Source organism: Dromiciops gliroides, chromosome 5 (genome assembly GCF_019393635.1).
Source record: "Dromiciops gliroides isolate mDroGli1 chromosome 5, mDroGli1.pri, whole genome shotgun sequence".
Classification (NCBI taxonomy): Eukaryota; Metazoa; Chordata; class Mammalia; order Microbiotheria; family Microbiotheriidae; genus Dromiciops; species Dromiciops gliroides.
In genome coordinates, this window is record NC_057865.1 from 192,238,347 (window position 1) to 192,265,566 (window position 27,220).

Here is a 27,220-nt window from a genome sequence, read left to right on the forward strand (position 1 = left end):
ACCTTGTTTTACGAATAAGGAAACAAAGGCCCTAGGGGGCCAAGTGTCTTACCAATGTTAGTAAGCATTAGAAGCAGCATTTGTGGCCAGTTCATTTCCTTGACATGAGAGCCAGCCCTTTCCACTGTACCACACTATGTCTAGCTGGGGATGAGACAAAAAATGGACCACACACTGGCATCCTTAACTTACAATGTGAAACTAGGGGAAGGCTTCTAGGATGTGGACTCTAAGGAAAATCAAAGCAAAACCCTTTAAGGCTGATGAAATGTTTCATCTGTTATTGGATTCTCGTTCCAACCAAGTGAAATCAATCACAGGCTAGAGATCCTATCATAAGAATCTAATTAGCTGAATGCAAAGGTATATTAGAGTCCACCCTACAGAAGAAGGAACTGAAGCAGTTTAGAGTGGTTCAGAGACCCTTGATCATACATCTAATGGGAGCTGAACCCAGGTCCCCCTTTCCTTAGAATATGTGGTTCTTCCATACACCACATGGTCTGTTCAAGGATTTGTGGAAGCACATGGACAAAGATCATCACACAAGATCAAATTGGTATGATGCTGAAAGTTACTTGTTCACTAAAATTTGTCCAATCATACAAACTTCCTAGAAACATATTTGGAATTCATACACTAATTCTATTTGTCATGGGCGACCTTCTAGAAGATGAATTATTGGGTAATGGAGAACTCCAATGTATCAAGAGGCTGTGTGAACTATCAGCTAGGTTTCTTTCTGTAGGTAGGTGGCCATTCTGTACCATTTTGGTCTTTATTATCAATTACTTCTTAAAGGCTGAAGGAGGGCATCAATTCTTAAATTATCAAGGTATGCAGTGGACAAAAGGTACTTACTGAGCTACTTACTTGTACCAGGGAAGAATGTAAACAGAGCACAGTCCACTGAACAAATATGACCCTTATAAAGTGATTATTTTCAAAAGCAAACAACTCAACAGCCCAGGACAACCAGAACCAATCACAGAGGACTCAATGTTAAAAACCCAGTAGTTTATTTCAAAGTATAAATTTCAGGCTTGTTGGACAAAACCCCACTACAGATAACACTTGTACAGACACTAATCTATCAAACATACAAAAACAAAACAAAAAAATCCCCAAACCTAATAAAAATAGGGACAGCTTGCAGTAGCCCAATTTACAATGGGCTTTGGGTAGGTCCTACATTATCTTATATTATTTACACCTTCAGCTGCAAAAAAACCAAAACCAAACCAAAACAAAACAAACCAAAAGGAAAACAAAATTAGGCTCCAAGTTTCCTACAAAGTATTTATTCTTATATTTAGTTTTTGAATGGCTGATAAATTACTAAAGCCTAGATCCCCAAATGTAGGATGGTAGCCCAGAAACTTTATTTACAAACAAAACTCTTTAAAACCAGACAGCATTTAAATATAAAAAATGAGTACTCAGCCTACATATACAACAAAAGAGAAACAAGGAGAAACTGATTTTAACATGATAATGACAAAATAATTTGAAAATGAAAAGCAAGATAAAACATTTCATTTCTGTTCTTGAGTTCATTTTTGTAGCACTTAGACTCCCCACCTGCTGGCTCAAGGGGATGAATATTGATTAACAAAAAATATGGCTGTCATAGTTAACAACCTCATCTGAACTCCTTTAAGTTGCCAACACTTGTATTTACCCCAACACCCCACCAAAAGATAAAATGACTTTACAGTTTCCTAAATGTAAATACTTAGGAAGGCAGGTTCATAGCTTGCTTTTGGATAGTGTTATTAGCAATTATCTATCTAATACTGGGACATGGTTATTCTGGGAATTAGAGCAAAACTAGGTTTACACACAGATCTGCATCATAATGAAAAATCACAAGATAGTGATAGAAATGGCCCAAGGAGAAGGGAAGCTGGGAAGAGAACACTTGGAGATTTGCAGTAACTCTGTGTAAAGATCACAGTGTGCAGAGAAGGTGAAGGATACCACAGGCATTACTTTTTTTTTTTTTCTCAATTTTGTACAGTACTGGAAAACTTTCAGAGACCAAAGATGATGAGCACATTATAAAGATCATGCAGTACTACTAACACTACATAAATGGTAGTAGGTAGGACTTGCTATAATTTGCCTTTTCCATTTTAAATTACAGAAACTAAAAAACAAAACCAAAAAACTAAGTTAACACTTAATAGAATTGAGGAAATTGTATAAAGCAATCAAGCCACTTTTGGAGCAGCTTTGCATAAGGTCATAGGTACCCTAAGATTGCAAATTATCTCAAGTTCCTTGGTTTAGGAGGTACTTATTACCAGCTATCATAAAATGGGAAAAAAAATGAGTGAGGAAAAGAAAGGGTTACTCCCAGTGAACAGTCAGCTAGCTTCCAAAAGAGAGGAAACTATTTGCCACAACTCCACCACAATACAAGTTTTTTAGAAAAATATCACAGTATTCTTCATATTGAGAAATGGAGGAGGGATAAAGTTATATTCATGAATAGATGGAGTCCATGTTCCATTTACATATTTACTGGCAAGAACAAACTTTTTGAAAGGAATAATCACACTTAAAACAGGGTGAACTGTTAATTTGACAAAGTACAAAATTAAAAAAAAAAAAACAGCACTGCCACTTCAAAAGTCAACTAAACTTTTACTACATTTCAAGTTAAAATCCTTAAAATTCTCAAGATTTCCAACAGGGCAACACTTAGGGAGATATTGCCATACTAAAAATGTAGCAACCTTGCATTCCCATTATGTGAAAATCCAGCTTATAATACTCTGTGGAAAGGTACCATGGAGTAAGAGAGGTATGTATCATGGAGTGTAACTCTTAACCAGAGCAGAATTATTCAAAGTGGCTACTTCTAGTTATTTGTGATCTCAGCTTTTCCCCAAAAGTTACATCAAAAGCCCAAACTCTCAAAAGTGAGACTAGCCAAGAATGAGAAGTGCTTTAAGTTTTAGCCTCAACCCTTTTGACACATTCAATCAACTGCTGCCTCCAGACCCCACAGGGGTGCTGGTTTGAGGGCTAGCTGCAGTTGTACTACTAGCAATGCACTGGTTATGTCTAAACACTTGTAATCAGTCCATTAATAACCAAAACAATAAAATCACACATATTGAATATTGTTCTGCACAAGGACTAAAAGCCCCATAACCTGCCATCTCCAAGTTATTGCAATTCTCTTTGCAACTTCCTTCCACTGTTTGGAACAAGAAAAAGCTCAGAGTATTCTTTCTGCCCTATTTTATAAAGTAATTTGCAGCATTACTAGTTGAGATTTCCAATTGTTTTCCTTTGACAAAACACACAATGGGAAAACCTGTTAAATCAGGAAATCTATTTCGCTTGCATGGCTTTGCTACCTGACTTCTATGTCTTTGTACTAGGCAGGCTTTTGTCATAAATGTTAGTGCCAATGAATGTGAAGTCATACTGATCCCTCTAGGAAACATACCTTTTTCTAGCAAAGTCAGCAAATAGGTGGGTGTCACATAACCATTAAACAAGCCAATAAAGAACATTGTCAAAGATGGGCATGCTGTAGTCAGGAATCACCATGAAAACATAAGTCTTTTTGATTGTTAAAAATGTTTGTATATACATGTAGAAATATGTATATGTTTATATACATATATAAAATAGGATATCTCTTTCAAATGAAATTTCTACCCCAATGTTCTGTGGTGTGACACTGGCAACTGCTTTACTGTCACCCTTAAAATTGTTCTAGAATGACTACAAGGCCCATAGTTGGCAAGAACTGGCTCTACACATACTCACTATAAAAACAATAAAAGAACCAATTAATTGGCTTTATTACAGCCCTAATTCTCATTTAGTCTTATTCCTTGAAAGTGAAAGGAAGGCATCAGAGCATTACATTATTGGCAATCAGTAGTTAGAAAGGCTTTGTTCAGCACCAAGCCTATACTGTTTACACTAACAGACGACACTACATTAATCTGAAGTGTGAACTCTCTCAGAAGATAATTTTCTTACAGGTCCAACTACAAACCATCAAAGATATACAAAAAAGGACAAGAGGAGAGCAAAATTAGCTCCCTCTTATGCTTCAAGAAAGTTATAAATCTCAGAATTAGATTTTTTGAAAATGAGATGGCAAGAATAAAGCCACCAACATAGCAAATTTAGAAAGTTATTTCACAGACTCCATTCACAAGTCTTTTATAATAACCCTCTCCTACCTCTTCCAACTTATTCCAACCCTCCCATCCCCACAAACATATATATATATATTCCCAATACCTGTTGAATGCCAATATGGTTGACATTTAAAAAACAAACAAATCATGATCTAAGGCTGAAACCCTTGAAGCTAAATTATGATTCCCATGAGTTTAAATAAAAGGTATGCTAAATAAAACAACACAGAAAGATACACCTTTAATTCTCACCAAAGTGTATGTAAAATTTTATGAGGGCAGGTCTAACTATCATCTTGGCACCATCAAAAGATAAAAGAAGTTATTTGCATGACTGCTTGGAATAGGTCAACAAGAATGATGTGAGAAAAGATTTTAACCATTCTCCACTTGATCCATTTTAAAATAGCACACTGGTCGCTTCAAACCATTGAGACAATAAGTTTAAGTTTTATGTAAGACAATAAGTTTTATAAAGTTAATTTTGCCTTGGGTCTTAGTTATTAGATATGGTTTTGCTATCCTAAAACCAAGAATATTAAAAATTTATGGTATTGGTAAGCTGGAATTGCCTTGTTAATCTTTGTTGCAAGTAGGCAATGCTGATGCCAAAAGATGTCTGAAGGATGTTAAATAAAACGTGGTAAAATTTCAGTCCACACAGTGCATGCAGTCAGCTTAACTGGTAACAGCAATAAAAATTTTGGATATACTATAAGGAGGGAGAGAGAAGACAGCTTATTCACAAATTGAGTAGACCTATGTTCTCTCATTAATGATGCCATGGGATAAGAATCATAAAAGAGCCTAAGATTTTGTTTCCCCTAACCCCAAAACCTTCTGAAAGAAAAAAAAAATACAACACATTTTTTTTTTTTAAGTTAGGGGGAAAAAAAGGAGATATAAAATGAAAATCTCAAAACGGGAAAAAAGTAAACAGCAATAGAGATATGGCCATGTTTATTTTTACAGTTAATCTTTAAGGCACAAAATAAATTTAAAAGAATTAGTAGGAGAGACAGGAAGGGAAGAGGGGGACTGTAACTGAAGTAGATATTAAATATCCTAGAGATGTTCTCAGATTCAAGCTGGAGAGTCTTTATCTTTACTATGTTCCTCACTAAAACTGACCAGAATTAATGTCCTCTTCCTTCACTAATATGTTTGCATTTTGAGAACATATCCTCAGCTCAGAGTGAATAGTTCAGAAGAAAAAGATTTCTCCCCCCCCAGTCAAACCTTAGGCAGAGACTAGGAAAGGGACCCAAGTTAAGAAAGATATGAAAAAATCTATTTCTATGTTTGAATTAGCCTACTGGAAAATTAGTTGGTGTGTGCTTTTTGTTTGATTGTTTCTTTGGGTTATGTTTAGCTTCAGTTATGTAGTGCAAAGTATGAACCCACCCTCATTAAGAAGCAAAATCCTAACTGTTCATGCTATTTTCTCCTTGACCTTTACACTCTATACTGGAACAGAGGTAAATCTGAGGATGTAAAGAGGAGAAACTGCTGCAACAAATCAAACAAACAGGAAAGAAACACACACACACACACACACACGCACGCACGCACATTCTCTCACACTCACACTCTAAAACACACAAAATGTCCTCCAAATCTCAAAACTAAAAGGAAGGTGCACATTTATATTTCAAAATCCTGAAGCCTGAAATGGTCCAGGAAAATAGTTCTTGCTTTGTGGACTGAGAGTTTATTTTACTTCTGGATATAAATGTATGTAGTGTATTACACACATCTGTCCAAGAAATCTTGCAGAATGTGGATTTTACAGTGGCTATCATGCACAAGATTAAAAACAAGACCAAAAAAAAAAAAAAAAAAAGGAACTCTTAAAAGAGACAGATGTAAAGGCTCCGAGTGTTTAACTGCTCTGGGAAGAGATCACATCCGTTGACTGGGGATCACAGAAAGGTCCAAAACGTCCATAAATGTCCTTGGCTCGGACAGCAAAGTAGTATTTGCTGCCAGATACAAACTGAGTGAGAGTACATGCCATAGGCAGAGGAAGTGCTTTTACCTCCCCAATTTTCTTCCACTGTGATGGCATTGTGGCACTGGGATCCTCATGGTAAGCATAAAGGTGGTAGCTATCCACGCTGGCACAGCTACGGTCTACTTCCAGGACACTCCATGACAGCACAATGCCATTCTGGCTTTGTACCCGAGCTAACTTCAAGTGTGGCTTCTGAGGAAGGGAGGTACTGGCAGCTTCTGGGGGCAGACGCTGTGGCTGAGGGGCTTCTGGTAGGGGTGCTGGGTGCACGGGGCGAGATGGCTCCTAAAAGACAAAAGAAAGGAGGAGACAAGATTAGAGTTTGCAATGACCAAAGAAAAGACTCCAGTTTGTATTTTTGGAGCTGGAATGGAGCTTAGAGATCAACTGGTCCAAGGTGGTCTATCTAGTCCCACTTTAGAGGCAGCGTAATTACAGCAGAAAGAACCCTCATTCTGGAGTCAGAAGACTTGGGTTAAAACACTGCCTCTGACACCTTAGCGACCATAGGCAAGTCACTTAACATCACTGGGCTTCAAAATGCTCATCTGTAAAACAAGGAGGGCCCACTCTTGCAGCTCTAATCTTTTTTTTTTTTAATAAAAGTATTTTATTATTTTCCAGTTACATTTAGACATAGTTTTCAACATTTGTTTTCATAAGATTTCCAATTTCCAATTTTTCTCCCTCCCTCCCCTAGACAGCAGGTAATCTGATATAGGGGTGTGTGTATATAGATGATTAGTCTTTTTCTCCACTTTTATCATATGTGTCATCACTGATAATTTGTGGCTTATTTATTCCTGTCCTTTTTGTTTGTTTATTTTTTTGGGGGGGTGGGGTGGGGTGGTGGTGGTGGTGGTGTCAGGGCAATGAGGGTTGTGACTTGCCCAGGGTCACATAGCTAGTAAGTGTCAAGTGTCTGAGTCCATATTTGAACTCAGATCCTCCTGAATCCAGGGCCAAGTGCTTTATCCACTGCGCCACCTAGCTGCCCCCTATTTATTCCTAACATATATTTTTCTATTGCCCCTTGAATTGTTATTTTAATTTATTATTATTGTTTCTCAAGACTCAGCCATTTTTTTGTCTCTCAGAATACTGGTGTCCTTTGTTCATGGTGAACAGTTTTAATAACTGAATTTTAAGGAATACCTCTACACTTCTGAAAATTTGGGGGTCCACAATTTCATGCCCAATATTACTATTGCCACCAGTAGGAAATGTCTAATTGTTTTACAGATAAACTACTAATTTGTTCATTGTTGCAGGAAACAAGCCATTGAGAGACACATTGAGAAATTCTTAGAAAACATTGAAGTGATGTTTCATTGTTTTAAAAACAAATGGATATGGAATACTATAATACCATGACAATGAACAAGCATGAGGTAGAAAGGGAAATAGGAAGACTAAAATTACCAAAAACATTTTTAAAGAGCAGAACCAAAAGAACTGAGTCCCATAATTATTATGTAGAGGGTAAAGAATGGGTAGAGAAAACTGATAGGAAATTTAATTTAATGGGAGTGCCTCAAAAGTTCAGACAACTTATGAACTTGGTTATACTGATTCCTAATAGTCCTTATAGTACTGGTTTTTAAAAAAAAGATTGGGGATTTCAAGTCTTTAGCTTTCTATTGGACCTCTGATCTCACCCATTTAGGAATTCTCTCCAACAATGTAGATCACAACGCAGGCCTGGTTTTCCTGTGAAACTCTTGTACTGATGGACAATCACCGATTTCCTTCCAAATTCATATCATAATCTGGGCAATAGAAATTCTTTAACTACTTAAGTCTTTCTTGTATGGTCAGGCTCTGATCACTTTTAAGTGGTTACAAATTTCTTTTATGGGTCTCTGTAATGTTCAGGGACTTGATATAGCTGGCACATTGTCATTCAAAACAGCAGCAACTAAAAGAGTTGACCATATACAGAGAAACCCTCTTCAACTTGGACTTTGTACTCGATCCTTCATCTCAACAGTGGACTCCTTCAGTAAGCATACATCTCCTTGTTTTATGCCTTGTATGATGTTTATAATCATAATTTTTTAATATGGTCATTCTGCTATCATGATTTTTAGGAATAGATTATTTTGATGTATGGATGAAAGGCATCTTATCAGAAAAGAATCTTTTTTGGGGGGAGGGGCAAAATAACAATTAGCCTATATTCATGAATTTTACACTCAGTACTAGATTTATGCCTAAAGACAACATGTAACTTCATATTCAAGCTTTCCCAGTAACCTTATAGAATCACTATGTAAAGATTGGGCATTCAAATTCATCTACTATTCATTATTATTCCCTGAATTTAGCACACTCCCACTACCTGTTACTCTCCCTATTCTTGTGTTATTTAATCACTGGCTACCTAATAAAACTGGGTACCTAAATAAATTCTACTTAATCCCCACCTCCCATTCTCTCATCTTTATCTTCCTCAACCCTATCTCCCACCCATATCCCACCTCAAATCTTTCTTTCCTTTTTTTTTGGGGGGGGTGGGGTGGGGTGGGTGGGGCAATGAGGGTTAAGTGACTTGTCCAGAGTCACACAACTGGTAAGTGTCAAGTGTCTGAGGCCAGATTTGAACTCAGGTCCTCCTGAATCCAGGGCTAGTGCTTTATCCACTGCGCCACCTAGCTGCCCCAAAAAGAATCTTTATGGAAGCATTTTGCTCTAATGAATATGATGCTTAATCAACAATGGGGTCTTATATTCTCTATATCTTTCAGCCAACTGAAATGGTAAAGATGTGATCCACTGTTAAAAATCTGCTTGGTCCCAAACAGCCTCATCAAAGATGCCCTCACCTTGAATATAAGATTTTTGTAAAGATTTAGGAAAAGTGTGCAAATAAGTCTTTACCGTTTTTAGATAGTTGATGTTTTACCATTTTTTTGGGGGGGAAGGGGGTGGATTTAAAACTGTCTGCACACTTTCCTCCCAACTCGTGAAATCATCTTCTTTAGATACTTGCAAATTAATCCCTCAAGTATAATTCTTTCTTCTCCAGCACAGATGTCCTTTCTATACACTTGGTCTAATTTGTCTGCTCTTCCTATCCTTTGTAGTGTCATTTTTGCCTCTTCTAAAAACATATCTTGTACTGTGATGTTAGGATCCAACAGGCAGTAATAGTCTCACTACCTTTGATGGTGAAAAAAGGTTGTTAATGACAATTTTTTATAGAACTTTTCCCTATTTTTCTTGTATTAGGTATCCTTCCCTTTTCATCCTTTCACACTCGAGATGACTTTGTTTAGTTGAGTCTCTTACCAACCTTTTTAAAAACTGGTTTTACCTTCCAATGTTTCTGTTTACATGGTCAAAAGAAGTCTAATGTTTGCTGACTAGGTTGCTTTTGGGCTTCTTGTTGGAACGATGGTTTTTTAGAAGCTAAGCTCTTAAGTAAAAATATTGTCTTCAGTATTGATGTCATCTCTGATGTCCACTACTCATTTCTTATTGCTAAGATAACTCATTAAAATAGTTAGGGATTGAGCTGTTTTCATGACATAAAGGCATGAGGTTTCTGTGTAGTCTTTGGCATCTCTCATTTCTTTTTCCTGAAATATGGTTTCCTATAGGTAGACTTATACAAGTGGAAAGATGTCGAGAGCAAGGGATAATCTGGATTCTGAGACATGAACCACTTTGGCAGGTCTAGTATGGTGGATCTTATGCATCCCTTATCAGAATAATGTTTTCAAATGCACAAAATAAAAAGCACAGGAATCATGACAAAGGAAAACAACTGTAATGAAATAAAGATTTTTTTCCCCCCATCAAAGTTCATAGATGACTTAAAATGAAGCCCTACTGTAGATTCAAAGGTCCTAGGTTAAAATCCCACTTATAATACTTATAACAGGTAACCTTGAACAAGTTACTCATCTCCTTAGGCTGAGTTTTCATCCGTAAAATATGAAATTGGAGCTGGGATTTGAACCTAGAACCTTTGAATCTAGAGTACAGTTCCACAGTTCATGGATTTCATACCACAGTGCTATGTAAGAATGATGAAGGAATTAAGGAGAACCAGACATTCTTTCTTTTTTTTTTTTTAAGTGAGGCAATTGGGGTTAAGTGACTTGCCCAGGGTCACACAGCTAGTAAGTGTTAATTGTCTGAGGCCAGATTTGAACCCAGGTACTCCTGACTCCAGGGCCGGTGCTATATCCACTATACCACCTAGCTGCCCCCAGACATTATTTCTTTAAGTGATGCAGGACCAGGAATCATTCTTAGAATAAAAAACTCTATAAAATAAAGATGGAAGAGGATACACAGCTGTGCTTAATTGGATAATTATAAAGTCATGTTATACAACTTCAGCAGGGTCTTCACTACAGCAGAAAGTCTTTTCCAAACCATCTCTTCCCTCCCTCCAACTTCCTACACATTCTTGTTCCCTGCTGTCTCAGGTAAGAATCTCACACCTCTTAATTTACTGAGCATACTGAGAGTATTCCCCTCTTCTCTTTCTTTCATCCTCAAACCCTTTGAAATCATCCCTCATTCTCTCCTCTTTTGCCCCTAGTCTCAGGTAGCTCTTCTTGCTAAGGTCAATCCCTCTACACAAGCACTTGATCTCTTTGTTTCTTGTTTTCTCCAGCAGGTTGTAACCTTAATCCCCACCCTCTTTTCTCTTTGGAATCTCCAAATTTCCCCTATATACTGGTTCCTTACCTACTGCCTTCAAACAAGCCTAAAAGTCTTTCCCATTCCTGAAAAAATCCCTTCTCTATCAGTTATCAAGTCTTATCAATTCTGCCTTTCTAAGACCTCTCTTAATAAACACTTCCTTCTCTTCTCTGACACTACCACCACCCTGGTGCCAGCCCTCATCACCTCATGCCTAGATTACTGCAATAGTCTGTTGGTGGCTCTGTCTATCCCAAGTTTCTCCATACTAAAGTCTACTCAGCTATCACAGTAATCTTCTTAATATGGACTAGTCTGACCAATGTCACTACTCCCCCCTTCACTCCCCAATAAACTCAAGTGTCTTCCTACCACTTCCAGGATCAAATATAAAATCTTCTGATTTTTAAAGGCCTTCATAATTGTGCCCCTCCCCTACTCTTCAGGCTACCTATACCTTACTTCTCCTCTCCATGAAGTCTACTACCTAGTGACACTTGCCATTTTTTGCGTAAGACATTCCCTTTCCTGACTGGGCATTTTTGCTGGTTTATCTCCCATACCTGGAATTTTTCACGTCCTACCTAAAATCTTATATTCTTCTAGAAGCTTTTAATGATCCCACTTAATGCTAGTGCCTTCCTTTTGCTGATTAGCTCTAATGTATCCTGTATATATCTTGTTTCTGCATAGTTACTCATCAGTTCCACTGGGATTAACTATAATCTTCATGCAATGACTCACAGATCTTTCTTTCTAAATGCTCTACTCTCCTAAACTTCCCTATGTCCTGTTAACAGCACCATCATTCTTCTAGTCACCAAGATTATTAACCTAGATGCCATTTTATTCCTTCCTCTACCAGACCCCACGTATTCACTCAGCTGCAGAAACGTCTCTCACAGTTAAGCTCAAACTCTCATTACCTCTTGTTTAGCTTACTGGTCTACCTTTCTCACATCCCTCTCTCTCCAAGTCTAGTTAAGCCTCCATACAACTAGCGAAGCGATTTTCCTTAAGCCCAGAATCTGACCAAGTTGCAACCTATTGCCTGTAGGATCAAATATAAAATCAAGCTCTTCTCAACCTGACCCTTTTTAGCCTCGTTCTTCATTCTTTCTTTCTCTTCTCACATGCTAAGGTACAGCTTCACACACAGGACTCATCTGTCTTTAGACCTTTGCATTGGCCAACTCTCTCCCAACCCCCATGACAGGGATGCACTCTATTCAAAGAATCCTTCTTTTCACACAGTTCATGGGGCAGCTAGGTGGCGCAGTGGATAGAGCACCGGCCCTGGAGTCAGGAGGACCTGAGTTCAAATCTGGCCTCAGACACTTTACACTTACTAGCTGTGTGACCCTGGGCTAGTCACTTAACCCCAACTGCCTCACCAAAAAAAAAAAAAAAAAAAAAAGAGAGACAGTTCAAGCACCAACTTCTACATCAAGTCTTTCCTGGTCTTCCCTTGGCTAAGCTAGCATCCTCCCTCCCCAAACCTGTATCTTGTATTTATTCTCTTTATATTTATTCTCTATATATTTAACAGGTACTTTACACAGTTCAATACCCATTGGGAAAAAAAAAATGGTTCCAATAAGTTACAACTAGATTTGAGGCACAGTATGCTTCATATATGCTTCAATATAACGGTCTAAAGAGCAAATGTTTTGTGCAGCACTTGTATAGTTAATGGTCTAGTAATGCCAAGAAGTTACTTACAGGATGCACCTGTGGGGGTCGGTGATGTACTGTTAGCTGAGGCCCTGTTGATCCAAGGGTTAGTCCATTATTTACAACGTATGTGGCTGCTTGAGGCACTCGCACTGTAACCCCTACAAAAAGAAAGAAAAAGTGCATAATCACCAATCTATTCTAAGTACAGTGAAACTTTAATTAAAGAACTGATTAAATGTGAAGCCAATGAATCATTTTAAATTTTAATTTGTCAAACAGTTTTAAAAGCCAGAGAAAAGAATGAGGGTGAGAATGCTTTGATTTGTTACAGATTAACAGAATCATAAGGGCTAAAAATTAACTTAGGGAGGTCTTGTACTTAAATCTATACTTGAAAAAGAGTCCTTCTACATCACATCTGACGAGTGGTTATCCAGCTTTCATTTAAAGACTTATAGTGAAAAGGAAGGCACAACGACCTCATAAAGCAGTCCATTTCACTTTTTTCTCACATTAAGCCTAAACCTGCCCTTTTATAATTTCTAGCCATCTCTGGTTAGTTCTGTACTCTGGGGCCAAGAACAAATCCAATTATTCTTCCATATAATAGCTTTCAAAATATTTAGTGCTAGGGGCAGCTAGGTGGCGCAGTGGATAAAGCACCGGCCCTGGATTCAGGAGGATCTGAGTTCAAACATGGCCTCAGACACTTGACACTTACTAGCTGTGTCAAGTAGAAGGGGATGGATTCTTGTTCAGGTATGAACTGGCTAGATGGTTTATGAAGCCCCTTCCAATCTGAGGTCTTATGTTTCTTTGTTTGTATAATAGTTTTAATCCTAAAGCAATGTCTCACCCACCAATCATAAACACATGACCCTTCATTTCCTATCCATTGCAAAACAAAAATAAAGAAAAGGGGAGGAAGAAATGAAAACGTAAGGAGAATTTCCTTAATATTTAGTTAGAGAAAGCTTAACCTTGTGAAGCAGTCCTAAACCTTTCCTTAGGCTAGCTGATTCTTGTTTCTTTTTTCAATTAAATCTTTTTTTTTGGGGGGGGGGGGGGCAGGGCAATGGGGGTTAACTGACTTGCCCAGGGTCACACAGCTAGTAAGTGTCAAGTGTCTGTGGCCAGATTTGAACTCAGGTACTGCTGAATCCAGGGCCAGTGCTCTATCCACTGTGCCACCTGGCTGCCCCTCAATTAAATCTTAAAATATAATATGGCTACCCAAGTCTTTTTCTCTCTCTCCTTCCTTCTCATTTACTATTCCTCTCCTGAAACTGAAGAACATCCCATATCTCATCAGAGACTGCCTCCTACCCACCATAACTGTGCATCTTCTTTTGTGAACGTGGAGAAAGAAAAGATACTTACTTTTAGTAAGAATGATCTCTGACAGTAGAGTCATGTATGAACAAATATATTTTTAGGATAAATAATGGACACTTAAATTTTGGTTTTGTGGTTGAATTAACATCACAAATTGGGACAGCTAGGTGGTGCAGTGGATAGAGCACCAGCCCTAGAGTCAGGAGTACCTGAGTTCAAATCCGACCTCAAACACTTAACACTTACTAGCTGTGTGACCCTGGGCAAGTCACTTAACCCCAATTGCCTCACTTAAAAAAAAAATAAATAAATAAACATATCACAAATCAGTTAATCCCAAACCAAGTGAAAGACAAGACAAACAGGGAAATAAAGTAAAAGACCAAGTTTTCTGTAGTTTAGTTCCCTGTTGAAATGAAAATGAAATTTTATTGGTCTTTAAAAATAAAACTGGTGGCAATTTTGCTGTTTCATTTCTAAAGAGGTTCTTCTTTCTTCAATATCAGTGAAGTCTCTGTAACCATTTTCAATAGTGCCCCTTACCATTTGGAGGGTTGACCTGTCGTACAGGTACAGTAGAGCTCTGCAAAACTGCTCCTCTTACTGGAGCTTGGGCTGGTGGTGCAGGAAGAGTGGTATAAACCACTTGGTGATTAGTAGGAATTCTTGGAACAGGGAGTCTTGTAGTAGCCTGAGTCACTGGCCGGTGTGTTACATTCACGGTGGTTGGTGCTGATGGAAAATGGAAAAAGACATTAACAAGCATTCAATAAACAAACGAAAGGTTTTACTATTAAATGAAGACAACTTTTATACCTTGGTATAAACAGAATAAAAGTCAACATTCTTGGTATGAAAATTAATAGCATTAAAATGAGATCACAGATTAATTTGATAAATGTCAAATACTTAAAACAAGGCACATAATGTAAGAATGTCTGAGTTAACTAAAATTCATAAAATACTTTTATATTGTATTTTATGCTGTTGTGTCACAAAGAAATTCCAAGCTCAGTATCTTCCCTAGTCTCCATTTTGGAAGAAGGAAAAACACAGGACAACATAAAGGGAGAAGGGAAATAGACAACTCTCATTTAACAGTTGAATGAGTAACTATTGGTAGGAAAGGTCCATGAAGGCTTGTTTCCTACCATGATAGATTTAGGTTCTTCATCAAGGACTCAATAACCAGCAGTCTTGATCCCTACACTAACCAAGTTTAAAAAAAGATATGGTTGACTTCCCTTCTCTTTGCTACCTTAGTTTACCTTTTATTTTCAACAAGCAGATTTTTATTTCCTGTCCCAAAGCCCAAGACACATAACCACTACAACCTTTTCTCCTTTTTTTTAACCTCTCTGCTTCTTCTCCATTTCACTATTTCAATGACAGCTCTGCAGGATCTCTTACTCTCACTAATAACACATCCCTCTTTCTTCTACCTCTTCACTATGTTATTCCCTCATGATCACTAACTCCAATAGCAAAAGAAGGAGTAAGAAGCTAAAAAGGCTTAAATTCAATAAAAACTGACAGATAATGAAAAGTAAAGCAGCTAAGATCCATTAGCAAGAAACCTCAGAATTTTTTTCTATTTCAGCAGAACCTGTTACATGAAAATAATCATTCATTTGATCATTAATTAAAGCATGCACCTACTGTTGTAAAGCACTCTGATAGGCAAAAGAGGAGATACAAACATAACAAGCACAAGGTCCTTGCCCCCAGTTTTGGTTGAGTAACTGTTATGCCATTTAAACTTATTCCAGTATTTAAATGCAAAACAGAAACACTGAGCTACAAGTGAATTTAAGAGATCATTCTCTTGCCTGACAAAAGTAAATGCATTCATTACATATAGCTTATTTCATAATTTAGAATTGTCAGGAAAAACTAATAGCTGATTTTTCAACAAGTAATTTAGTATATATCCTACAAAATATATCATTACCATCACATTTTCACAAGTTAATATTAGTTTAGTGAACTGTGAAAATATTGGAAGGATTAGATTGGATCAGCGGTGGAAGTCATTTCATACTTAATCAAATAGGGGGGCAGCAGAAACTGTTTTAAAAGTCACATTCTATATGTTGGTGCTGACAACCAAAAATGAGAGTGAACCTCCAGAAGATGAACCACTCTCCCTTACCTGCAGAGCTGAGGGACTATGGGTACCACAGTCAATACACAGATTTATTTGATATGTTGCTTAGTTTTACTGAACTGCTTTTCTATCCCTCTCTTTATTCTTTGTTTTTATTTCTGGTTTTAATGGGAGAGTAAGGAAGACATATTTAGAAATGAAGGTAATGTTTTAAAGACATAAAAGTTGATAAAAACTCAAGTTTAAAAAAATCTCATGTCAGCACACAATCTACTGTGGCAGGTTCCAAAGGAAATGTTTCCTTCTTGGCTGGCTTTCATTCAATTCTGGGGGTAAAGACCTCAAAATCCTGATTAAAGGTTTCTCAAGATGGAGTGTATTTGGCACTAGTGAACACCTCCTCTGTGAAAAGTAAAGCACCAAGATCAGTTTATTACTTCCCCAAAGATACATATTAATCAAGTATAATACTGAATTACCTCATTCTTTTCAACGTTTTGTTATTCCCCATAAGTCACATCCCTCCAAGATGACTTAAAATTCCCTCAAAACAAAAAACAAACTCCTAGATTTTATTTCATCCGATTTACAGTCAGTAAAGCTACTAAGAAATCCTACCTGTAGGCAGTAGGTGTATGGTTGTTTGGGATGGCCCGCTTGTTGGCACCCCAGCCTGCTGCAAAGGGGCAGGCTGCAAGGGTTGTAATGGGCGAGGAAGAGGCTGAGCAGGTTGACTCATTGCGGATACAGGTGTGTGATTTAGTTTTTTGGGATCTGCTAATGAAAGATTATATACTGTCAGAAAAACAGAAGATAGGGACAAGGTAAGTAATTTCTCCTATTCAAGTAATGAGGATCTAATAATTACTCTGAGAGGTCAACTATTGCTTTCAAATCACAAGTAGGAAAATATAACTATTACCACTTCCACTTAATTGAAAACTGAGCTGTGACGTGATTAAAACAAATAAAATCTACAGTTCCATTTAGGTTTAAGGGTAAATTCTATATCTTCAGATTCAAGTCAAGAATCAAAATTATTATGGTGATTGTAACAACTTCGCTTTGACTTAAATATGTCTAGAAATTCCTCTTTTAACAAATGAAATGAACATTTCTAGGAGTTGCTAATGGTTTTCCCAAGGGTTTTGAGCTTCAAAATGAGATGCTAAATCTTGCCAATTATATCCAAAAACCTACCCTATCTGGTCCTTATAATCTCTTACCTAGAATACTGTGAAATCTTTCTATTCCCCCTTAAAGTCTCTCCATTCTCCAAAATATGCTCTAAACAGCTGTGAAGGCACAGATTTGATAACTTCAGTCTCTTACTCAAGATTGTCAGTGGTTCTGTATTTCCTCTACAAAACTCAGCCTACACTTTGAACATTTTTCACAACCTGGCTATTTCCAGACATTTTATTTTACTCTTCCTTCAAGTGATCAAATGTTCTGCTAGCCTGGCCTAGTAGACATTTCCTGACCTCAATAATTCCTCTCCTATCTCCATATCTTTGCACATTATGCCTCATATCTAGAATGCAATGCATCCTCACTTGCACCTCTTACTTTCCTGCAAGGACCAAGTTCAGATGCTACTAAAGCCTTTACTAATCCCCTTTGCTCAATTGGTAGTGTTTCTCTCTTATCGGTGAATGCTTGATATCCTTTAGTAAAGTAAGTAAGCTCTTTGAGGGCAAGAACTGCTTTTGTTTGTAACCTTGTATCCTACATGCCTGGCAGTTGGCAAATGTGTTGAATTAAACGGAAGTGAACACTGCAACCCCTCCAATGTTCATGCTTAGGCTTAATTGTTAATTGTCACTGGTTCAAAATTTCTTTATCAATCATTTTCTTAAGGTACATACCTGTAATGAGGTAGCCAACTTTTCCAGTAATCATCTGTCTGCCCCAGAAAGAAGGGCCCAAGCCTATAGCTAAATATAGCACAAGCTATGTGGTATAATTTGAAGTAATGTCCAGAATTATTTGCTCTGTCCCAGTACATGAAATTTAATCGAGGTTTTCTTGTTTTTGTGTTGTTAGGCAGTGGGCACACAAATACAAAAAGTGAAACAATCCCTACCCTCAAAGTGCTAATATTCAACTGGGAGAGATACTATGGAATATGAGAATTGAAGTAATGAACAAGCAGGCAAGTCGGCCAGTTTGGGCAGATTTATATAGGATTTTAGAAAATTGATTGAGGACTGATTGATGATGAGGAGGATTAATTGATGAAGATGAGGTTTGATGGATGATGATGGAGATGGATTGATGATGATGATACAACGTATGGTACTAGAAGTAAGAGGAAGGAGCAGAGTTGCACTCAAGGAAAATCATTTGGGTAGCTATGGAGAGGAGGACTGACTGGAACAGGGAGGGGCCTGAGACAGAAAAAACAAAAAGTATTATGGCAACTACTTTAAGAGGTGGTGAGGTCAGAATTGAGGTGGTGGCTATGTGAAACAGAGATGAAGTTCAATATGAGAATTTGTGGAGATAGAAATGGAAAGATATGGCAAGATTTGGGAAGCGAATGGAAACACAGGGTGAGAACAGCGAAGGAAAAACACTGCCTTCAACAGAAATGGGGGAATCTCGTAGAAAGGGAAGAGGTTGAATATTTGAGAGAGATGGTAGATGATTGAGGATTCAGTCTGCTGGAGAAGACATGAGGGGATGGGATCAAGGGCACATATAGACAGGTTGGCTTAGGCAAGAAGAAAGTCTACCTCATTATCAGAGACTGAAGAAAAGGAAGGAATGAAGAGAAGATGATGTTAAGGAATTCTGAGATGAAGAGGGCCTTCATGGTGAATGGTTTCAATTTACTTAGTAAGGAAAAGAGTTTAGGGCTTCAGCTGAGAGGGTAAAATCAAGAGAATGTATGGGAGGCCTGAGGCTAGAAGGTTTGGAATAGCTTCTGTAGACAGGTCATCAGTGGGGGATAGTGGGAAAGATAAAGACTAGACTACTGCATGGGAGGCCCAGTTGATGGCAGATAATCCAATTTGTAGTGTTACCCAGTCAGTATGATCCCATAATTTCCTCCAGCTCTGTTAGGCAGCACTTTAGTGCAGAGGAGGCAAACAGGAAGGAGTAATCCAAGGACAGAGTGTGACAAGTAATAAGCAGTCATAGAACAGGGGGTGAGAAATTTAGGAGTAAAGGACAATGTCGAATTGAATTATTAACTACAGGGTTGAGGTTCAGAAGGGAGAAAATTAAAGCCAGAGCAGAGGTAATTGCTTGAGAAAGTACTGAGGGTTGGAAGGATTAAGAGGGTTAAGCTCTCCAGGGAGAGCTGGAATAATAGAGGAATATCATTTTTTCATCAATTAAATGGAACATTAATGGATAATGAATGATAAGATTCACAAGCCCCTGCGTGTGAATAGGAAAGGAGGAAGCATTTATCAAATGCCCAGTATATTCAGGCACTGTGCTTAGTGCTTTATAGGTACCATCTCATTTGATCCTCACAACCCTGTGAAGTAGATGCTATTATTTTCCTGACTTTACAGGTGAAGAAACTGAGGCAAAGTGAGGTTACTTGCCCAGGGTAACAATAGTAAGTTTCTGAGGCCAGACTTTAAGTTCTTCCTGCCTTGAGGTCTAGTACTCTATCCACTGTGCTACTTAGTTGCCTCTAGGTGAAGTGAAAGAGTAGGGTATGGATTTGAAGGGACTGATAAAACTGAAAGGTTAAGGGGGTTTCTGAGGAAGCATCAATATGTATTCCAGATAAGGGACAGAATTCAGAAAAAAATGAAAGACAAGGTACTGAACTCTTTAAGAAAGGAGGCAGAATAACATGGTCAATACATATCAGTTTAACACCAGACATCATAAACAAGGTGCTGCACAGCTACACTGGGTGAAAAATTTAAATAACATAAATTTCAAAGGAGGGATGAAACACCTGCAAAAGGAGAGTCTGGAAGTGGCAGTGGGGAAGAAGGAGTATTCTGACCTTCCAGGCCCAATATATGGAAGGGAGGTGGGGTGTGAGAGAAAAGAGGAAGATGCAATGTCACATGGGGATAGCATGGTCTCAGTACATGTAGATGAAAGGAATAACAAATGAAAGATTAAGATGAGTAGATGAAAAAGGTCCATAATGAAAGGAAGTTTATTTATTCTGAAATGGGATTTCCAGAAGGCACAGTGGAAGAGAAAGAAAGATTTTAGGGAAGCTAGGTGGCACAGTAGATAAAGCACTAGCCCTGGATTCAGGAGGACCTGAGTTCAAATCTGGCCTCAGACACTTGACATTTACTAGCTGTGTGACCCTGGGCAAGTCACTTAACCCTCATTGCCGAAGAAGAAAGAAGAAATATTTGAGGTGGGATATGGGTGGAAGATAGGGTTGGGGAAGATAAAGATGAGAGAATGGGAGGTAAAGTTTATTTAGGTACCCAATTTTAGTAGGTAGCTTATTATGTAGCTAGTGATTAAGTAACACAAGAATAGGGAGAGTAACAGGTGGTGGGAGTGTGCTAAACTCAGGGAATAATAATGAATAGTAGATGAATTTGAATGCCCAATTTTTACACAGTGATGCTATAAGGTTACTGGGAAAGCTTGAATATGAAGTTACATGTTGTCTTTAGGCATAAATCTAGTACTGAGCATAAAATTCATGAAGTTAAGCTAATTGTTATTTTGCCTTTATATCATATCCTAAATGCTTAACACATATAAGGCACTTAATTAATGCTTGTTGAATTGGGTTGTGAGGGAACTGAGAGGATTAGGAAAAGGAGTAGTTAATTGGGGGGAACTGAGTGATCCAGAACTGACTCCATCTTGTGACTCAATTTTGGAGCTAGCTCAGTTCCCTTTCTATTCAATTATGGGTCTAGTCCAATTTCTGTCTTCTGAGGAAACTGTATTCAATTGTGGGAATTGGGAGAAAACTTTATTGCATTGATTGAACCTAAGCTTGCATGGCTGGGAAGATGGATCATTTCTACCTGCTGCTTAGGGATGCTTAACCAGAGGCCTCATTTATGCTGACCAGAAACCCAGTCATATCCAGAGACTGATGAAAGGAGTTTTTCTACAATTAGACCTCTCTAGTTACCCATATATCTTGTGTGAAAACTGGCCCTGTAATGGTTAATCCCTTAGTGTTTCCATGTTCCTTTGACTGATTACAGACAATTGGGGGACATGGGATATCTCTTTTCCTGATTTCAGGGAACTGCACCTATATGCTCTCCCCTTCCCAACTTGCAAAGTCCCTAATCTTTCTTCCAATTAAAAATCAGATTGCCCAATTTTGTATCCTGGTTAATTGTTTCCTTTTAATTAATTAGTCTTATTTCATTAACTGGTTTTAATGTATAAAAGTCTGTCTCCCCCTGTATTCAGGGTCCAGTGCCAAAGCTGAGGATGGCCTGGTCCCAATCTGTTAGGCAATTGGTTTGGTAAATTTATACACTGCTAAATAAATGTTATGCTCAGAAGAGTGAACCTTTGTTTTCTCAGTCATTTTATCTTTCGCTCTCCACAGTTGTTAGGTGAATATTTATATGCACACAACTGTCAAATGGAAAGGAAGATTCCACTACAATTTATCTTTATGTTCTTCACTTCTTGCCTATTCTATTTATTAAGTTTTGTCTGTTAAGCTCTGGTCTTATGGATTTTAAATAACACATATTTTACCTTGCCAACTGCTAAAACAGTCAAAATTTATGACACAATTTAAGCTTCATGCATCATATAGCAAGGAATTCCATTCTTCCATCAGAGAAAAAAAACTGCACAGAAGAACCGTTTGAAAAGTCAGCAAATACAAGTTTTCTCTTTTGAACAACTACTTTTCAATGAATAGCTAAACTGACAAATAAGTTAGTCTTTCTTAAGGAAAAAAAACAAAGAATTAAGCAGATATTGATACTTTACAATACCTAATAATCCTGATATGCTAAAGATAAAAAGTTTTTTAATGTAAACTGTTAATATACATGTGTAGAGTCAAGTATTTTGGTGGCACACATATAAGTTAACTCATTTACAATATAACATTTTTATAACTAAACTGGCAGTGGCCAAAAAGCCAAGAATCACAACCCTTTTGGGTAAATGGTTTTAAGAACACCAACAAGAGCACATTCATTATGTAAAATTTTGAAATGAAAGATTTCCAAGACATATGCCCATAGACTATATTAATTCATTACTGAAGTGAAACACTCTCTAAAAAGTGGAACTTCTTTGACTTACTTTGTGAAGTACCAACTTCCTCGTCATCCAGTGTGAGATCAATGACACCTCCTGAATCACTGCCTGTGGCTTTTCCACTCTGAAAGACAAAACTTCTGCATTTTGCAAAGGCAACTGGGGAGACATGAAAGAAGAGGAAAGGGAGGAAAGGGAATACTGGGCTGAAGCAAAAGGGGGAGGGGAGTTGGAAAAGTCTAGATTAGTTACTAAATGGAAGGTGGCGGATGCTGTGATGAGGCACTGAGGAGTAAGGAGTAGTAGGCATTTTCCAGACCTTGAAATAAATTATACAACTTAAGACGATGTCTGAAGAAAAGGAAGGACAGTGAAGATGGATTATATATTGATAATTGCAGAAAGGGTAAATCAATGAGAATAAGTGTATGAACCACACAGAAATATATTGTTACAGTGCTTATTATGAATGTCCTACTCAGAAAAAACTGAAGGATGGAAGAATGAATTAACAATATACAGTATTTTAATTTTTGAAAATCTTATTCATAAGGAAAGGCTAGTGAAAAAAAGCCAAACAAACATGCAAAGACATGTTTTCTCTTAAACACCCAGAAATTCATACTATGGTAATTCTGAGGTAATTATAGCAATCAACTTTCTAATGGAATTTAACTCAGGAAGCTTACTTTAAGGTTCAAAATTTATCACTGATTCATTTTAATATACACTGACAATTATAATTTTAATGTTCTTTTCCTGTCCCCAAATTAATTTCACCCCTTGATGGACCAGATAATTTCTGTAAATGAACAGGGGAAAAGTCTGAGGACCTAGTATTAACAAGTGATTTTAAAAGGTCTGCAAATCATAAGTTAAGGTATTGGTTAGAAGGGCAGATTCATATGAAGACACAGATGCTTATTCAATAGCAATTCCTATCACTAGGTTGAAGATTAGTAAGAAGAATTTTAATATAATCCTCTTCACTTCCCTTAGTACTATTCAATTCTCTCTCTCTCTAAATCAGACTTCAAAATTCAAAAACGAAAACACAACAATTTCTGTGAAGGATTCTTTAACTGTTTCCAAGCTTAGAAAATTGGTAGAAAAAAACTATTAAGAATGATTAAAATAGGGGCAGCTAGGTGGCACAGTGGATAGAGCATAGGCCCTGGAGTCAGGAGGACCTGAGTTCAAATCTGGCCACAGAAACTTAATACTTACTAGCTGTGTGACCCTGGGCAAGTCACTTAACCCCAATTGCCTCACTTAAAAAAAAAAAAAAGAATGTTAAAATATTGAGTAATTATGTAATTATGAGAAGAACTTAAGGCAATAATTTAAAGATGTAATAGCATATCATTACTCTGTAAAAAAAATCACAAATTTTAGTCCAATTTGAATCAACTTTTTTTTATAACCATTTTTACATATTTTGATTTGCTCAATTTTCTCATTACTTTAAAGAATATCAGGCAATGTAAAATATTACTGAACTGCTAATGGATTTGGATTGAGTCTTTCACTAGGGTTGTTAGGGGAAAAAAGTAGACATTTTATTTTTACTAGAACCATGTCAAATACTTAACATGTAGAAATTAGTTCTTGCTTTAGAAGACTGAAAATATTATCTGTGAGGGGATTAGGAAAGCAAGTAGTTAATTGGGGGGGAACTGAGTGATCCAGAACTGACTCCCATCTTGTGACTCAATTTTGGAGCTAGCTCAGTTCCCTTTCTATTCAATTATGGGTCTAGTCCAATTTCTGTCTTCTGAGGAAACTGTATTCAATTGTGGGAATTGGGAGAAAACCTTATTGCATTGATTGAACCTAAGCTTGCATGGCTGGGAAGATGGATCATTTCTACCTGCTGCTTAGGGATGCTTAACCAGAGGCCTCATTTATGCTGACCAGAAACCCAGTCATATCCAGAGACTGATGAAAGGAGTTTTCTTACAATTAGACCTCTCTAGTTACCCATACATCTTGTGTGAAAACTGGCCCTGTAATGGTTAATCCCTTAGTGTTTCCATGTTCCTTTGACTGATTACAGACAATTGGGGGATGTGGGACATCTCTTTTCCTGTATATACTCTCCCCTTCCCAACTTGCAAAGTCCCTAATCTTTCTTCCAATTAAAAATCAGATTACCCAATTTTGTATCCTGGTTAATTGTTTCCTTTTAATTAATTGGTCTTATTTCATTAACTGGTTTTAATGTATAAAAGTCTGTCTCCCCCTGTATTCAGGGTCCAGTGCCAAAGCTGAGGATGGCCTGGTCCCAATCTGTTAGGCAATTGGTTTGGTAAATTTATACACTGCTAAATAAATGTTATGCTCAGAAGAGTGAACCTTTGTTTTCTCAGTCATTTTTTATTTCACCCTCCACAGCTCTATGCTTTAATTTCTAATGTTTTAATGCAATCTCAAACATGTATGTTTTTCAAACACCTAAGAAATGGGAAACAAAACTCCTAAACACTTTTTACTCTTCTAGAAAAAGGGGAACACAGCATAAAAAAAAAGATTTTGTAGGGAACCAGATTACTTAACCACACAAAGAGAAAATTTGGCTAGATTCCCATGTAACCTACATAGCTTATCAAGTTGGCTTCATGGAACAAATGTGGACACTTACACTATAGGTTCTGTAATATCTACATCCATATCAAGTAAGGTGTATCCTGACTAACTTACAAAAATTTTAAGGAAAAGGTCAGTCTAAATTTGTGAAAAATAAGAATGGAATGCTTTTTAAAAATGTAGGTTTTTTACTTATCTTAATAACTTAAAGTGTTGCCAGGATATATCCCAAGAAAAGGTGCTTTAATGTACTTTAGTGAATTAAATAACTACAAACTGTAATTAGTTGCATGATATGCAAATGAATATATTCCCTAAAGGTTATCTTCTGCCTAACCCTAAATTACCACAAATCCTAAATCAGTGGAGTCAGAATGAGATCTTCTTACTTAGGAAATCTCTCAAAGAGGGTTGGTGATGAGAGAGAAGTAGGCAAGTTTGATTCCTCACCAGAAGAATAAAAACTATAGCATCTGGTCAAGAGCCTCCTTCCAGAAGAAAAATGCCCCCAAACTGCAAAATCCCAATAATAAGCCTGAGCTCTGTGTTTTTTTTTCTTTTGAAAGGTGTTAACTTTGAAGATTTAAGAGAGAGAGAAAGAGAGAGAGAGAGAGAGAGAGAGAGAGAGAGAGAGAGAGAGAGAGAGAGAGAGGACCTAGTAAGTATATATATTCAAAACCAAAAGCCTCTTGGTTCTATTTCTGGCTTTTCCATCAACCTTCCACATGAGTTACTGGTTATGAATGATGGTGCTAGTTTGTTATTATATAATACCATGTTTTAGGTATTTAATTGAAATCCTTAGTTTTTTTATGCCTTTAATAAAAATGAAAATCTCCTTGAAAATCAGAATAACAGACTCTAATGATTTTATGAGACATCAAGAAATAATAAAACTAAAAGAGTGAAAAAAATGAAGACAATGTAAGTATCTCATTAAAAAAAACACAGATTGGGGGCAGCTAGGTGGTGCAGTGGGGATAGAACACCGGCCCAGGATTCAGGAGGACCTGAGTTCAAATCTAGACCAGACAGTTGTGACTAGCTGTGTGACCCTGGGCAAGTCACTTAACCCCAATTGCCTCACCAAAAAAAAAACAACAAAAAACCCCCAACAGATTAAAGAAAGGCAATTTAAGAATCGCTGGACAATCTTTAAATTGTAATTGATAAGCTCTGATAAAGACAACTTGATAAGCTATAAAAAGCTAAAATTAGTCAAGAAAATAATTATTTATGGAAGGAAGATAAACACCAGGTTTTTTTTTCCTTTATCAAGACAGAATTGTTAGCAGTGCATCAAGGCACTCAATTAGACTGCTCTAAGAATTCATGTGTACAATCCAAGCAGAGATTATGTAATACTCTAAAACAAGTACTACCTATAATGGAAACATTTCTAACAGTACCACTAAAGAAGAATATTTTTCTTGTCAACCATTTAAGAGATAAAGGAAAGCATTTGAATGAACAGCTGTGCAAACTAGTTGGTTAAAAAAGTCATGAGAATCATTGAAATCGTTAACCCTGTGGATTTTAATTAAGATTTTATTATGAAGAATAATCCTACCTGTGGTGTATTCTCAGCTGCTCTCTTATTCACAGAAGCATCTGTAGTTTTGTTGGTCTGGTTCTCTGAGGAAAGAAAACAAATTTTCTTTTCAACTACAGCTGCATACAACATAACAAATGTTCTAAAAGTTAGACTATTTTAAAGAAAATAAAGATTTTCTCTTAAAAAAAACCAGCCCCAAACCGTCCAACAAAACACCATAAAATTTTTGTAGATTCTGTAGCTTCAGAATATGTTTAGAGCATTGATTTAATGTTGTTTCTGAGGAAAACTTGGGAGAGCTCAATCAACTTCCTGGCTTCTCTTCTCCATCTTGGCTCCACCTCTGAAACACCATTAAATTTTACTCCTCCTGGGGCAGAGCTGATAAAATCCAAGTCAATTTAAATAACAACAAATTGCTAATCAAATGAATCATTCTTATGGTGTGAAATAACCTTTATGTTTTTCAAAATTCAAAACTGAACTGTATTTCTCAATACAATTTGGTGATTTGGGGTTCTTTAATTTGGTTTGCTAATTACTATATAATGAGAAAACTGAATAAATATATAACTACTCAATCTAATAAAATAATTCTTAGGTTCAAGTTCTTGAAAATAATTGATTAAATAAACATGTTTGTCCAGGGCAACAGAAGAAACTAAAACTGATGAATAAAATAGCCAACTTTATCTGCACCTTTCTCTTTGTTTATTCACAGTCCTTTTGGAAAAAGGAAAAACAGGCCAGTAAGGGGAATGGAAATTTTCCTATCTTTTAAATTTCCAAAATATTTCTATTAAATTTAGAATTAATTAGTCCAATTAAATAATATATTCTGTAAACATTTGCTTCTATTAACTAAAGTATCCCTTAAAGATGAATTCAACAATCTCAGAATAGAGCTTTCATTAGAACTC

The 27,220-nt window shown here is 37.0% G+C and overlaps 1 protein-coding gene across 4 annotated transcripts in view; it reads right to left on the bottom strand.

Moving 5' to 3' along the window:
- Positions 1 to 1,015: 1,015 nt before the first annotated feature.
- The window catches only part of LOC122728221 (activating transcription factor 7 interacting protein), a 140,247-nt gene continuing 114,042 nt past the window's right edge, over positions 1,016 to 27,220 (bottom strand). For all 4 annotated transcript variants that reach the window (XM_043966544.1, XM_043966546.1, XM_043966545.1 and 1 more), the window contains exons 10-15: positions 26,316 to 26,380; positions 22,205 to 22,283; positions 16,583 to 16,741; positions 14,401 to 14,589; positions 12,568 to 12,680; positions 1,016 to 6,471 (exon numbers count right to left, since the gene is read on the bottom strand). In XM_043966544.1, the coding sequence (XP_043822479.1) occupies positions 6,055 to 6,471; positions 12,568 to 12,680; positions 14,401 to 14,589; positions 16,583 to 16,741; positions 22,205 to 22,283; positions 26,316 to 26,380 (1,022 nt within the window). In that variant the 3' untranslated portion in view covers positions 1,016 to 6,054. The remainder of the gene's footprint in view (positions 6,472 to 12,567; positions 12,681 to 14,400; positions 14,590 to 16,582; positions 16,742 to 22,204; positions 22,284 to 26,315; positions 26,381 to 27,220) is intronic.